We start from the raw sequence: 12616 nt of genomic DNA, 5'->3' as shown, positions 1-12616 counted from the left end.
TGAAAAACACTAGAGCGGAGTATAAAAGAAGAGAGAAGGGAAAGGACTATGAGTCCTTGCGGGAAATATTAAAAAAAAAAAAAAGCTATGGGAAAAAAAAGTGTTCTGTTGTGCCTCCCAGCCTCGGCGCTCTGGCCCTTTAAGAGATCCCCCCACCCTCGGAAAAGCAGACGTTGTGGGTCACGTGCCGGCGGCCAGGCGGACTCGGTCCCGATCAGGTGGAAAGGGCGCGCGGCGGGTCACGTGGTACCAGAAATGGCGGCCCCGGGCGAGCGAGAAGCGGAGGGCTCGGCTGAGGAGGCGTTTCTCACCTTCTACACGGAGGTATGGCGAGCCCGCCTCCTTCCCCGGGAGCCCGGAGGGACGCCTTGTCCTTCTGGGCCGCTTCGGCTGGTCCCAGAGGGGCTGGGCCTGTCGCAGTTTCTTTTAGACGGGCTGGGCTTCTCCCTTGGGTCGATTTGCTGTATAGATGCCGGTTGTCCGCCGGGCTTCCCTTCCCCCTCGGCTCTTCTTTTCCCGGCCCCTTCGGGTTGAGAGGGTGGGGGAAGCGTTGGTGGTGGTGAAGGAGCCTTTAAGGCGCGGTCTATTGCCAGGCCCAAACAAACAAGCTGTCTTGTCGCCTTTCGGGTTTTTTTTTTGTTTTTTTTGCCTTCCTCGTCTCCGTTCGTTACTCTGGCTGGGGAAGATGGAAGTTGTAGTCTGACGGGCACTCGGGGCCCGTCCCTGCCGTGATTACAATTGGTGGGGAGTCTATTATAATGGAATATTAGGTAGAAAACGAGAAAAGGGCAAGGAGACAAGGGAGTACCGGCACTGGAGAGGAACAGAGCACTGACTGCCAGCCAGTTTTCTTATTTATATCAAATTCTTTTTACTTATTTATTTATTGAATTTATATTACCGCCTATTCGCCCATGGTGACTCGAGGCGGCTTACAGAATGTAAAACCATATTTAAAATAAATAAAAAATAACAATAAAAACTAACAAAAAGAATCAAATAATAGAACAATACAATAGAACAAAATCTGGGAAATAAATAAATAAATAAATCACCCCCAACTCCCACCCCCCCCACCCCAGTGACAGCAGATCACTAGAGCCATTTGATGGGCTCCATCCCGCTCTGGGTTCCCCAGGCCCGCTGGCAGAACCAGGTCTTCTTCAGTGCCTTCCGGAAGAGCATTAAAGAGGGGGCCATTCTAATATTGGGGGTTGATGTTCCAGAGAGAGGGAGCTACCACAGAGAAGGCCCTTCTTCTGGGTCCCACCAGGTATATCTCCTCCCTCAGGGATGGGACCTCACAAGAGACGGTCCCTCAGATAATCTGGTCCCAAGCCATGAAGGGCTTTAAATGTGACAACTAGCACTTTGAATTGCACCTGGAAGTAAATCAGCAACCAATGCAGCTCCCGCAGGAGAGGTGAAACGTGCACACCAGGATCTGCACAAAACCATGCGGGCTGCTGCATTTTCTTGGAGCGACAGGTTTAATTCTGATCCCTATTCTTTCATTGCGCGCAAGACAGGTATTTGATCAGAAATATATGAATCGCATATAGTCTCACACATTAACATTTGCAGTCACCTGTGCAAGTTCTGGGGACTTTGGCACAAACCACTGTGGTCTCTAATGCTTTCAGTGGTTCCCAACTGCGTAATACTTTCAACTCTTTTCTTTGGTGCTGATCTTCCTGCTCTTTCATTTCTTCCTTTTCTGTTTTCTGCTGATCTCTCACACGTCCTTTTGTGTTGATATTGGTTCAGTTTTTCTTTCCAATCAAATCTCATTGGATACAACTTTAGGATTATAATATAATTGGTTTGTAATTTAATCACTTCATTGATTAGTACAGTCAACGGTACTAAAAGAACAATGTCAGGTTGTTTGCTTTTGAGATAGATTCCCATTCTGTAAAAATGGTGGATTTTCAAATCTTGGAAAGTGTGCATGGGGCTAAATGTGCCTTTCTGTTACACTTTGCCCTATCTTTGTGTTTCTTTGTATTAAACATTATATCAAGTTCAACCAACATGGCTTCTTAGAGAACTTCCGAAGAGGAGAAAGGCCACAACGGTAATAACATATTTTATCCTGTTGCATATATAATCATAACTTGGTTTGGACACCAATAGATTGTAGCAGAGAGTTAGGTTATCTCTCTCTCTACTGCAATCTAATGATTTTCTGGTATAGATAATGACATCCCTATTGAAATGTGAAATAAAATGAAAATAATAGGACACATTTATATAATTCTATGTTATGTTTATTCAATGATTTAATTCAGTTGGGTTTGTTCAACATATATAATTCATTGAGTCACTCTCAATGAAGTGTACATCATAGTCTTCCCTAACAGTGTCTTCCAAATGTGTTGTATTCCCAACATTTTCCTGTGCATTTAGCTGTTTATGTCAGTGTTGTGCCTTAATCTAGCTAACTTTAGCTCAGTTCACAAGATATATTGTCACAATGCATTGAGGCTTTTTGGATTAACCAAATTATTATTTTTATTTGTATCCCACCTTTTATTACCCAACACATCTTCCACTTCCTATTTTCCCCACAGTTATCTGGTACAGTTCTGATTATTAATGATATGCTAATTTCTACAGGTAAAGCAAATTGAAAGGCGAGATTCTGTTTTAACTTCAAAAAATCAGATTGAAAGGCTCACTAGGCCTGGGTCCTCCTATTTTAATCTGAATCCCTTTGAGGTATGTTTACATTTGTTTTCTTTATTCATTGTCCTATCACTGTAGGTTTTTTGTATAGATCCAGTAACTTGAAAGAGATATGCAAACTAGCATGGTGTTCTGACCAAGGCTTCCTGAGACAGTAACAATCACACGCTGTTCCCAAAAACCTTTGAGTCCCAAACAATTTATGAATAGTCCAACAGAAATCTGTCACAGTCTTTCGGGATAAGGCTGATAAGCACCCACCTTATCTCCCTTGAAATGCTGCCAATGACTAAATTGCCAATTAGCTGTACAAGGCCAAACGGAGCACAAAGTCAACCACAAAGTCAACAGAGCTTCAGATTTTAAACTGACCAGAATGAACAAAGTTGCTTCCTGCAAAGGCTCATGTCCCTTTGTTCCTCCTTTATGTCTTATGGGAGAGGCCAATCATCTGCAAGTCTTACTCCCGAGTCACCCTTTTGTCTTAACTGTTCTTGCCTTCTGGCAGCTCTGCACAAGCATGCACTGAGAAGCAGCTCCCTCTGTTCCTCTGCCTTGCTGATGTCAGATTCTGGAGGCTCTGGAGTCCGCACATAACTCTCAGATGGCCTTGGCCCCCTTTCTGTGCCCTCCCCAGACTCTAGAACTGGCCCATGTTCCTCCCCATTGTCTGACTCTGCTGCCAGCTCTGCAGGCCGCTGGCAGACCACAACACATGGTCCATTCCTGGAACATTCTGAATATGTACCATTTGGTTTTGCACACAACTAATTATTTGCTTGTATCATAACATTCACTTATGGTAAACTTTTATATTGGCATATTTTAGTTGCTTGCTGTCATAGTGGATCATTTCTTTAAAATATTTGAGAATCTGATAACATTTTCTTTTTGAACCTAAAATTTACTCATTCTTTTATACCACAAATGGCACCACTCTTGATCCCCTTTAGAAATGAATCAGTGAACTAGCAAGAAGTAAACCTAGTTATTTAGGCATTCACTCTAGATATGAAGTATGTTTTGCTGCAGAATAAAAATATACCCCACCCATTTAAATTCATACACTCTTGCATTTGTGTCTTGCTGGTTCACTAGTTATTTTACAGTTGCTAAGTCTGCTGGAAGGACACATGGGATTGTAACAAGTGGCAGTATAAAATGATACTCTTCAGAGTGCCAAGAACCATGTTCTCCAGTCCTTCACCCTTTTTGCTAGTTTTCCATCTTCATCTCAGCATTTGATAACCACTGAGCATACCTAATTGTTGCTGGATGGCTTTTGAGATTACTCCCTGAAGAATTTTCCTACTAAAGGATTTTGGCTTTCTACTTTCTTGATGATCTTAAAGTTTCTGGAGCATGGAGATAACTCGTTTCATGGATAGTGCTGTTTTGTGTGTTTTCTAAGCAGTATCTTTATTTTAAAAAATCACTTTTGGACTTTTCCAGGTACTGCAATTAGATCCTGAAATCACTGATGAAGAAATAAAGAAAAGATTCCGTCAGGTATGTGCCTTCTATAGTTTGCTAAACATGGATGAGACCCTCTTGGCAGTTGTAGGGATCAATAAATTTGAGAACTGCAGCTCACTGTTTCATTGAACATATGCAGCATGCTAACTAAGTTTACAAAGTGCTTTATAAACTTTATATAAAAATTCATGTATTTGGAGTTATCCCCAATTACTCTTATTTGAGGGATTGTTTCATTGCTTTAAAAGATCATTTAGTAGTCAATGAAACACGAATAGGCAGAAGGTTAGATAGATAAGCATCGGACATACAGTATAATAAAAGAGGAAACCAAAGAATAATTCACCAGGTTATGTCTTGGCAAAGAATTATGTTTGGTAACTATGATGCAGAGTTTTGGTTTGTTTCTGTTGTATTCTTATTGTGTATTTTATAAAATTCCCAGAGTAGCAACCAATTGGAGTAGCCTATAAATAAATAAGCAATTCAATTCAATTCTGGTCACAGACTAGCACAAAAATAAATGTGCTTTCCCCTTTCTCCTCATTCCATTTCCCAAAAAGTTAGCAATACTGTTTCTTGAGGTACTTGTTTTGTTGACAAAATGTCATCCACAACTATGCAATCTAGAAACTTGTGTCTGAATTTGGATATTTTGCATTGAAATCTCAAATATGAGGACCTAAATATATTTTATAGGTTTGTGTTTTTTATCACTGTGTTTTTATCACTTTAAAATGTTTAATAAATAGATTGCTAGAATATTCAGTATTATAATATTGAATAAATCACACGGATGACCAAAACTTTTGTGTCCTTTAAGAAATTAGTATGTCATCAATATCTCTGAAAATACTTGCTATGCTTCCCTAGCTATAAAGCATTGAAGAAATTGGCTCAATGAGATTGAGAATTTAGGGAGGTCTTGTCTCAGAAAGAAGTAAGTAACTAGCAATAGCAATAGTACTTAGACTTATATACTGCTTTACAGTGCTTTACAGTCCTCTAAGCAGTTTACAAAGTCAGCATATTGCCCCCAACAATTTCAGTCCTCATTTTACAAACCGCAGAAGGATGAAAGGCAGAGTCAACCTTCAGCCAGTGAGATTTGAACTGCCAAATTGAAGGCAGCCGGCAATCAGCAGAGATAGCCTGTAGTACTGCACTCTAACCACTGCGCCACACTGACTAGGAATGTTTGTTTCTTATAACTGCAAAGAAGGGTTTGGTTTATATGATTCTTTCATATGTTTTGATATGTCTGTGTTCTTTATACAGTTATCCATATTGGTCCATCCTGACAAAAACCAAGATGATCCTGACAGAGCGCAAAAGGCCTTTGAAGGTACTTCCCTGTTTTTTCTGGGTTCAAGTTTTCAGGCATTAGCAGTGTATCCAATAGGTAATAGACAATTCTGATGTTACTATGTAAAGATAAATTACATGTTGCCTTTTTTGCCAGATCCCTAAAAACAAATATGTCCTTATGTTTTCTCTAGTAGTATAGATTTTTCAAGTTGTATGAATGTGCTGATAGAAATGTTTTATTTGTCAGCTGTTGACAAAGCATACAAGCTATTGCTAGACCAGGAACAAAAGAAGAGAGCCTTGGACGTGATACAGGCTGGAAAGGAATACGTGGAGCACATTGTAAGTACCGCACGTCACAGCCAGCCTGTAATCCAGGGGGAGAGGTGTGAACTACTGAACTTGGCATCTTTCTGCTTAGACTGAGAATTATATATGTTGAAATTATTCCACAGCTTACATATATTTTATTGCACCACAACTTTGATGGAGATTAACTGTGATTAGAAAGAGAACTATACATTATAAAGAATATGTTGTGAATGTTAATGCCTGCTTCTAAACTTTTAGAATTCAGTGAATTTAGATTGGAAGATATCTGAAGGATTAAAAAAGTAATTGGTCTAATAATGTAAACTTATTCAAAGCTTTCTCTTAAAATTCTGCTAAGAAAGAAATGGAGCTGGGAATTTTGAAGAAAATAAATACATGTTCAGAGTTTTAATATATTTCATACAAACTATTGATCTTGGAAGTTGTTAAATGTTTACATACCTGTATCTTTAATTTGGCTTGCCTGCATTTTTTGTTGGTGTTTCCATCAGGAAAGTGACTTAGCAACTCTATTCACTTTTTTGCTATTCACATGGAAGAATGAATTCTTGGTCTTCCAGTGCTGCCCTGTTTGCATCCCTTTTCAGTTTGTGAAAAATGACGACTGATGTTACACTGTGGCAGATATCTTGATTATCTTCCAAAGCCTTCAGTAACCCAAAGATGTCCTTATAGGTGGAGGAGTGGTTAAAACAATAAACAAATGACACAAAACTTGATGCTTTTTTACTTCAGGTTTTAAGTTGCATACTTACATCATATGTATGTAAGTATGAATATGTATATATGGCAACAGGAACAGTTACTCCTGTTCAGACAGCAGCATTCACATCTGGGTAGAATTAAGTTCCACCAAGAGTCTCTCTTTCTTGTAATGCTGGGAAAGTGATCGTGTGATGTATTTTTTTCTACAAACACTCAGATCCTAACAAGTAAATAGACCAGTAAAAATTGTGCTTATAAGAATAATGGTGATTTGACCAACTCTTTTGCCATTAGAATGAGCCAGCACAATACTACACTATGAAGTTCTCACATGATCTGCAGCTTCCGTATTCCTTATTTGTGAAATCTTTTTTAGGTAAAAGAGAAAAAGAAACAGTTAAAGAAAGACGGCAAGTCAACCAATGTAGAAGAAGATGATCCACAAATAGTAAGTTGACCAGTTCATATTTCCAGGAGTGAAATGCACCTAGTCCTAGACAATACCTTCCTTTATTTGAATCAATATTGGCACCAGATTTTGAGGAGTTTTGGTTTGGTTCCAGACCCATAAATATATGGTTTTCTCCCTCTCTTGCATTCTTTGTATTATATTTGATTGCACATTTAGTTATCAGTGCCAAACTTTGTATTCTTAACATTAACAATCCTCCAAATATTTATACAATATTTATATAAGATATTCTGGGGTGTGCTAGTGATATAATGTCCCAAGCTTCTTGAATGAGAAGCGAAACATCTTTAAGGAAAAAAACAAGTCCAGTTGCCTTTTGGAAAAGGCAAAATCTCCATAGACATTTAGTGATATAATGGTTAGTGGCAGGTGTACCATAAGGGTATAGCGGTGGTGCTCTAGACTTATTCTAGCAGTTCCCAGTTGCTTCATGGTACTTTGACTACATCTAATATATAACCTTCAGCCCAGCCTCTGGATTAGTATTAGTTTATTGTGATGTGTTCCTGGAAGACAGCTGGTCTTTTTATTTAGGCTCAGGGTTATGTTTTATTGAACTGTAGCTGAGCCACAACATTGGTGCTGAATCTCTGTTTCTTACAGTTCAAGCAGGCAGTGTACAAACAGACAATGAAACTTTTCGCAGAGCTCGAAATTAAAAGGAAAGAAAGGGAAGCAAAGGAAATGCACGAAAGGTAGGAAACAATGCTGGATTCTTGCAGCTTGTATTGAAAACGCTGAGGTTAGATATTTTGGTGTACGTGAAAAGGCTTGATTATTGACAGTGACAGAAGACTGCTTAATGGAATTCTTTATTACAACGCTAAAACATCTACACAGTAAAGTATCAGGGGAGGCAGTCTCTTACTGCGGCTTGGGGCTGGGAGGGAATTAAGCTGTGAATGGCTTGGATTGGGGTCTGCTGTTGCTAAGCAATGTCACATGACATTGTACTTTACAACTGCATCACTTAGTGATGGAGAGTCTGGTTCCAATACCACCGTAACCATGAGGTCTACTTATACTCACCTTCTAGCGCATGTGAGAAATTCTTCTAGGTCAAACTTGAAACTGCCAGAATGAAGCCATCTTCCTGGTCAAATAGCTACAAAGTGGCAGATAAGCAAAGTGAACATTTACAATAAGAGTAAATGTAGCACAGTGTTGCCAGCTCACTTATATAACACAAAGATCATCTATTGCTGATACATTATGAGTGACAAATGTAGTTGTATAGATTCTCTCTCTGACAGGTTTGTGTATAGTATTGAGTGTTGTAGGTAATATGCTTTACAGATTTCTTTCCTTTATTGTGGGCAAATTCTATTTTGAGGAATTCAAAGTGAGGCTTAAGGCAACATAAGACTCTTTCATTTGTGCAATGCAAGTTCCTTTAAGGAGTAGAAACTTTCTTTAGAGCCCACTGAACCAGGACTTGGAAATGTATATTGAATTGTGGTCTCCTCTATTTTTAAGTCATAGCTGTGCGTTGAAAAATATAGTAATAAAAGTTGAGGGAAGGATTGAGTAAGAGAAAATGTTAAATGTGTTCACATTGCTGTATCTAAATATTGGCTCCAGGGGATGATCTATGTCTTTAGGCCTGGGAGGAGAGAATGATTAGTTTCAGTTCCCAAAACCCTTGTTTTATGCTCTTCTTAAATTCTTAATTCATTCTGCCTTCTTTGGCCAAAATCAGCCAGGGAAGCCCAAAAAGCCATTATCTGCCAGCTAACATGACAGTTGTAATCTAAAACGTGGTCTCCAGATTAGGGAACACTAGATAAAATTGACTTTTGATCTCTTCTGCTCTTGTCCAACAAACGTAATGCTAACGTTTCCTCCCTGGGCTTTTGTTCTAGAAAAAGACAGAGAGAAGAGGAAATAGAAGCCCAGGAGAAAGCCAAGCGTGAGCGAGAGTGGCAGAAAAATTTTGAGGTGACTGTGCACAATTTGGGGTTCAAATTGGAGTTTCAGCAGTCTGATTTTAAAACATATAGAATGGTACCTCAGTCTTCATCGGTAATTCATTGCAAAAGAAACACTAGGTAAAACCAATGGGTACCGAGTGAACCACATGACCCGCTATTTTGGCCGGAAGAAATAGTGAGTCATGAGGCAGCTGACATCAGCAAGTTCTTCCTTGCCTGTTGACTACTGGGAGAAAGACTAATTCTGGGACAAGATTTCTGCTTCAAAAATGCATTGAATATCGAATTTGACAAGTTTTGAAGCAATTGAGTACCGAGTTATGACTGTATTTTGTAATAACTATCTCACTTTGCCTGAGTAAAGTGTTTGCCATCTCACATCGGGAAGTGGGGATTGCTCATCTTTTGCAGTCAGCCACAAACATCCTGATTGCAAAAGCCAGTCTGGTAAGGTGTTGCCTTATACAGAGATGTGTGGCATAAAAATGTCATGAATAAATAAAAATAAAGCTGAAAGAAAAGTGACGTGTCCAGGAATTCAGTCCAAAGCAGAAGCAGGTCCTGAATTACATGGCAATTTTCTTTCATAAGCTGATACAGTTGAGAAAACTCAGCTATAAATGCAGTTGGTAGCGTCTGAAGCAGAAATGCCAAAGCACAGACTTTGACTCGGCAGGGATGCTCTTGGTAAAACTGCCTGGCAATTTTTCCAGCAGCAGCAGCAGCAGTACGAAGTGTCAGATTAGTTCTTAATGGAAGAATCTTAACCGAAGCTTCTGCAGCTATCCAGGGGTTATCTCCAGCTTACATTGAACAGTTTGAACAGAGCTGGAGGTCTAATGTATCCTAAACTCTTGTGGAAAAGGTTAAGAAAATTGGATGTCAAGCCTGTTAGGTAAAGAGCATGCTTATAGACTAATGACTCAGTTGTTATTTCAGGAGAAAGTTAACTGATACGGATGGAGTCATTTTAAACAGATGTGGAGAAACTGGGCATAGTATTGATTGTCTCAGGGACTTGTCCATTTTGAGGCAAGAGGTCAAAAGTAGCAATTTTGTTCTGGGGTTATAGGAATTTTCTTTCAACAAGCCTGTTGCTAAGGCAGACAAAAACATCTCTTCACCCTCTAACATTATTTGTGGTTTGCAAGGAGTACAAATAGTCCTCAACTTACAATCATTCGTTTAGTGACCAAAGTTACAACAGCACTGAAAAAAGACTTTACACTTGCGAACATTGTATCATCCCCATGGTCATGTGATCAAAATTTGGATGCTTGGCAACTGATTCACATTTAAGAAGATTGCTGGGTCCTAGAGTCTTTTGATCCCTTTTTGCAACCTTTTGACAAGCAAAGTCAATGGGGAAGCCAGATTCACTTAACAACTACATTACTAACTTAACAACTGCAGTGATTTGCTGGATAACTGTGGCGAGAAAGGTTGTAAAATGGGGGCAAAACCGACTTTTTAACAACTACCTCGCTTAGCAACATAAATTTTTGGCTTGATTGTGGTTGCAAGTCAAGGACTACCAGTACTTTTGGATCAGAGCAAGGATACATGACACTAAAACGCAGACTGGTTTTGGGTTATAGTCCCTCTAGATTTATGTGAGTAGATATGTGATTGAGCATAAAGGTATTTGATTGGAGAAGAAAACTTGTGCCTGTCTATTGATATAGGAGAGGAAATTAGACTGTAACTATAATGGGGTGGGATTATAAAGATAATGGTGTTTTCAAAGAATAAAGAAAGTAATTTCTCTCTAGAGAATTGCTTTGTGTTGCTTTCACAGAGCTCTGCTTATCTCCCAATATTTTATCAACTTTCCTTGGCCTTCTAAATGTTTATGGCTGAACTGACAGTTTCCCTGGGGAAGCATAGTTGGTTTAGGGGCTTTTAATTTGAAAACTCCCCCCTCCTCCCACCACATTTTCTGTTAGGATATTGACAGGAAGTGATAGCTCTGTTCTCATTGTTGCTGTTGACTGTCTTCCTGCTTATCATCTTTGTATCCAGGAGAGTCGGGATGGACGTGTGGACAGCTGGAGGAACTTTCAGGCAAACACAAAAGGGAAAAAAGAGAAGAAAAATAGGACCTTTTTGAGACCACCCAAAGTGAAGATGGAGCAGCGTGAATAAGCTGGCTATTCTAGGCTCCTGTGGACACTTGTGTATTACCATGTTTAAGTCTCTCCTTGCTTTTCCAGTAGAATCTTTTGTTTTCAGTATGATTGAAGATCAGAATATTCTAACCTCTGCTTGATTCCCTGGGGTTTGTGGTTGAATTTCCAGGCCAAACCTCCTCCTGCTGCTTTTAGAATTCTTGGCTAACTTAGAAAGACACCACCATCACATGTACTTGTAATCCCCGTAATTTAATGTTCTGTATTTCAAGGGTATTGCTATTCAAGGGGCCACCAGGCCTGTAGCTTGTGGAAGCATCCATTCAGTATCTCCATCAGGCGAATACTGAAACTGGGCCTGGTGTCTTTTCCTGCTCACCTCATCCAGCCGACCATTTTTCATCTCTTTCCACTTGCTAGTGGTGAAGCCTGGAACCTAGAACGGAGTTGCCCAGTTAAGCTTCACAAGAGGTTCTCAAGTCAGCTGCATGGAGCTGATGTTTCCCCCCATCTCCCGCTCTAATTTCCAGCTGTGATCCAGGATTGCAGATAGCCTGATTACTAGAATTACCCCACCCTCTGTAAATAAAGTAATGAATATCTTGCATTGTATATGCAGTTAGTGGCAACGTTCTCTATGTAAAATAAATTTTTACCCAACAAATTTTCATGGCAGTGCTCAATTATTCCGAAAACTTGCAGCTCATCTTTCTGGTTGAAAGAAACATGTTTTCTCTGTATCTCAGCATATCATGTTTATTTGTGTCAGAAGCATCACTGTTAAAATAAGGCTTACTATATCACATAAAATTTAAAATATAAAATACAAGATTAAAATATATACAGATTAAACAGATCTTATCCAGAAACTAGCAACATTGTGTTGCTGCGTTGTGTTAATTATTATGTAGGTTAATATTCTTACAGCTTTAACTGCATCACATATCAGCTATAAGTCTTTTAGTCTTTCATCTGTCATCATAACAAAACAAATTAAGACTAATACGTATTGCTAATGGCTACCCATTTTGGCACATGTGGCTTCTGTTATGGTCTAGCAGTGAACTTTTCCTGGAGGTACCACCTGTTTTAACCATCTTGTAAAATAAAACCAGGGCAAACCAAGCTTTCCTTATTCTGAATAAATCCTCAATCTCAGATAGGCATCAAGACTGATCTTTTCAGCCACCTTAGCCTCTCATTATGTCTAGAAGCTGGAATAGAATTAGGTTCCTATCTGAGTCTGGATGACACAAAAAACAATGTTTATAAGGTTTTATAAACTACAGACATGAAGTAAGACCTTAATTACAGTTTGGTCTATAGTCTACTCGAGGGCTGTCAAACTCCCGGCCCATGGGCTGGATGCATCGTGCGCTGGCCATGTCCAGTTTAGTGATGGGGAGAAAAGTCCCGATATGTCACGTGACAACACTGTGATGTGAGTTTGACACCCCTGGTCTACTCTATATGATATTCCCAGTACAAAAACACTTTGTTCAGGTATCACAAAGACAAGGCTTAATTCTCAAATACTTATTCTAAAAATTGCTGTTCTAATGAGGATATTATAC

The 12616-nt window shown here is 39.4% G+C and overlaps 1 protein-coding gene across 1 annotated transcript; it reads left to right on the top strand.

The window, feature by feature from the left end:
- The first annotated feature begins 179 nt into the window (after positions 1–179).
- On the top strand, positions 180–11706 carry DNAJC8 (DnaJ heat shock protein family (Hsp40) member C8). The gene is made up of 9 exons (XM_026679468.2): positions 180–324; positions 2620–2721; positions 4141–4197; positions 5443–5509; positions 5720–5814; positions 6887–6958; positions 7586–7677; positions 8845–8920; positions 10936–11706. Exons 1-9 carry the CDS (start codon positions 256–258, stop codon positions 11056–11058), a joined length of 753 nt encoding a protein of 250 aa, XP_026535253.1. The 5' UTR covers positions 180–255; the 3' UTR covers positions 11059–11706.
- Positions 11707–12616: the final 910 nt, after the last annotated feature.

Source organism: Notechis scutatus, chromosome 8 (assembly GCF_049901735.1).
Source record: "Notechis scutatus isolate UNSWTSFEM ecotype Mainland chromosome 8, rNotScu1.2, whole genome shotgun sequence".
Taxonomy (NCBI): Eukaryota; Metazoa; Chordata; class Lepidosauria; order Squamata; family Elapidae; genus Notechis; species Notechis scutatus.
Note: the sequence above shows the minus strand (reverse complement) of the source record. Positions and strands in the feature narration are given on the sequence as shown.

Bases quoted from the DNA above. Each gene is read 5' to 3' on its own strand.
- DNAJC8 (XM_026679468.2), top strand. From the start codon at position 256: ATGGCGGCCCCGGGCGAGCGAGAAGCGGAGGGCTCGGCTGAGGAGGCG. The intron at 5,815-6,886 runs GTAAGTACCGCA...AATCTTTTTTAG, and splicing joins AGGAATACGTGGAGCACATT to GTAAAAGAGAAAAAGAAACA. The intron at 6,959-7,585 runs GTAAGTTGACCA...TGTTTCTTACAG, and splicing joins AAGAAGATGATCCACAAATA to TTCAAGCAGGCAGTGTACAA.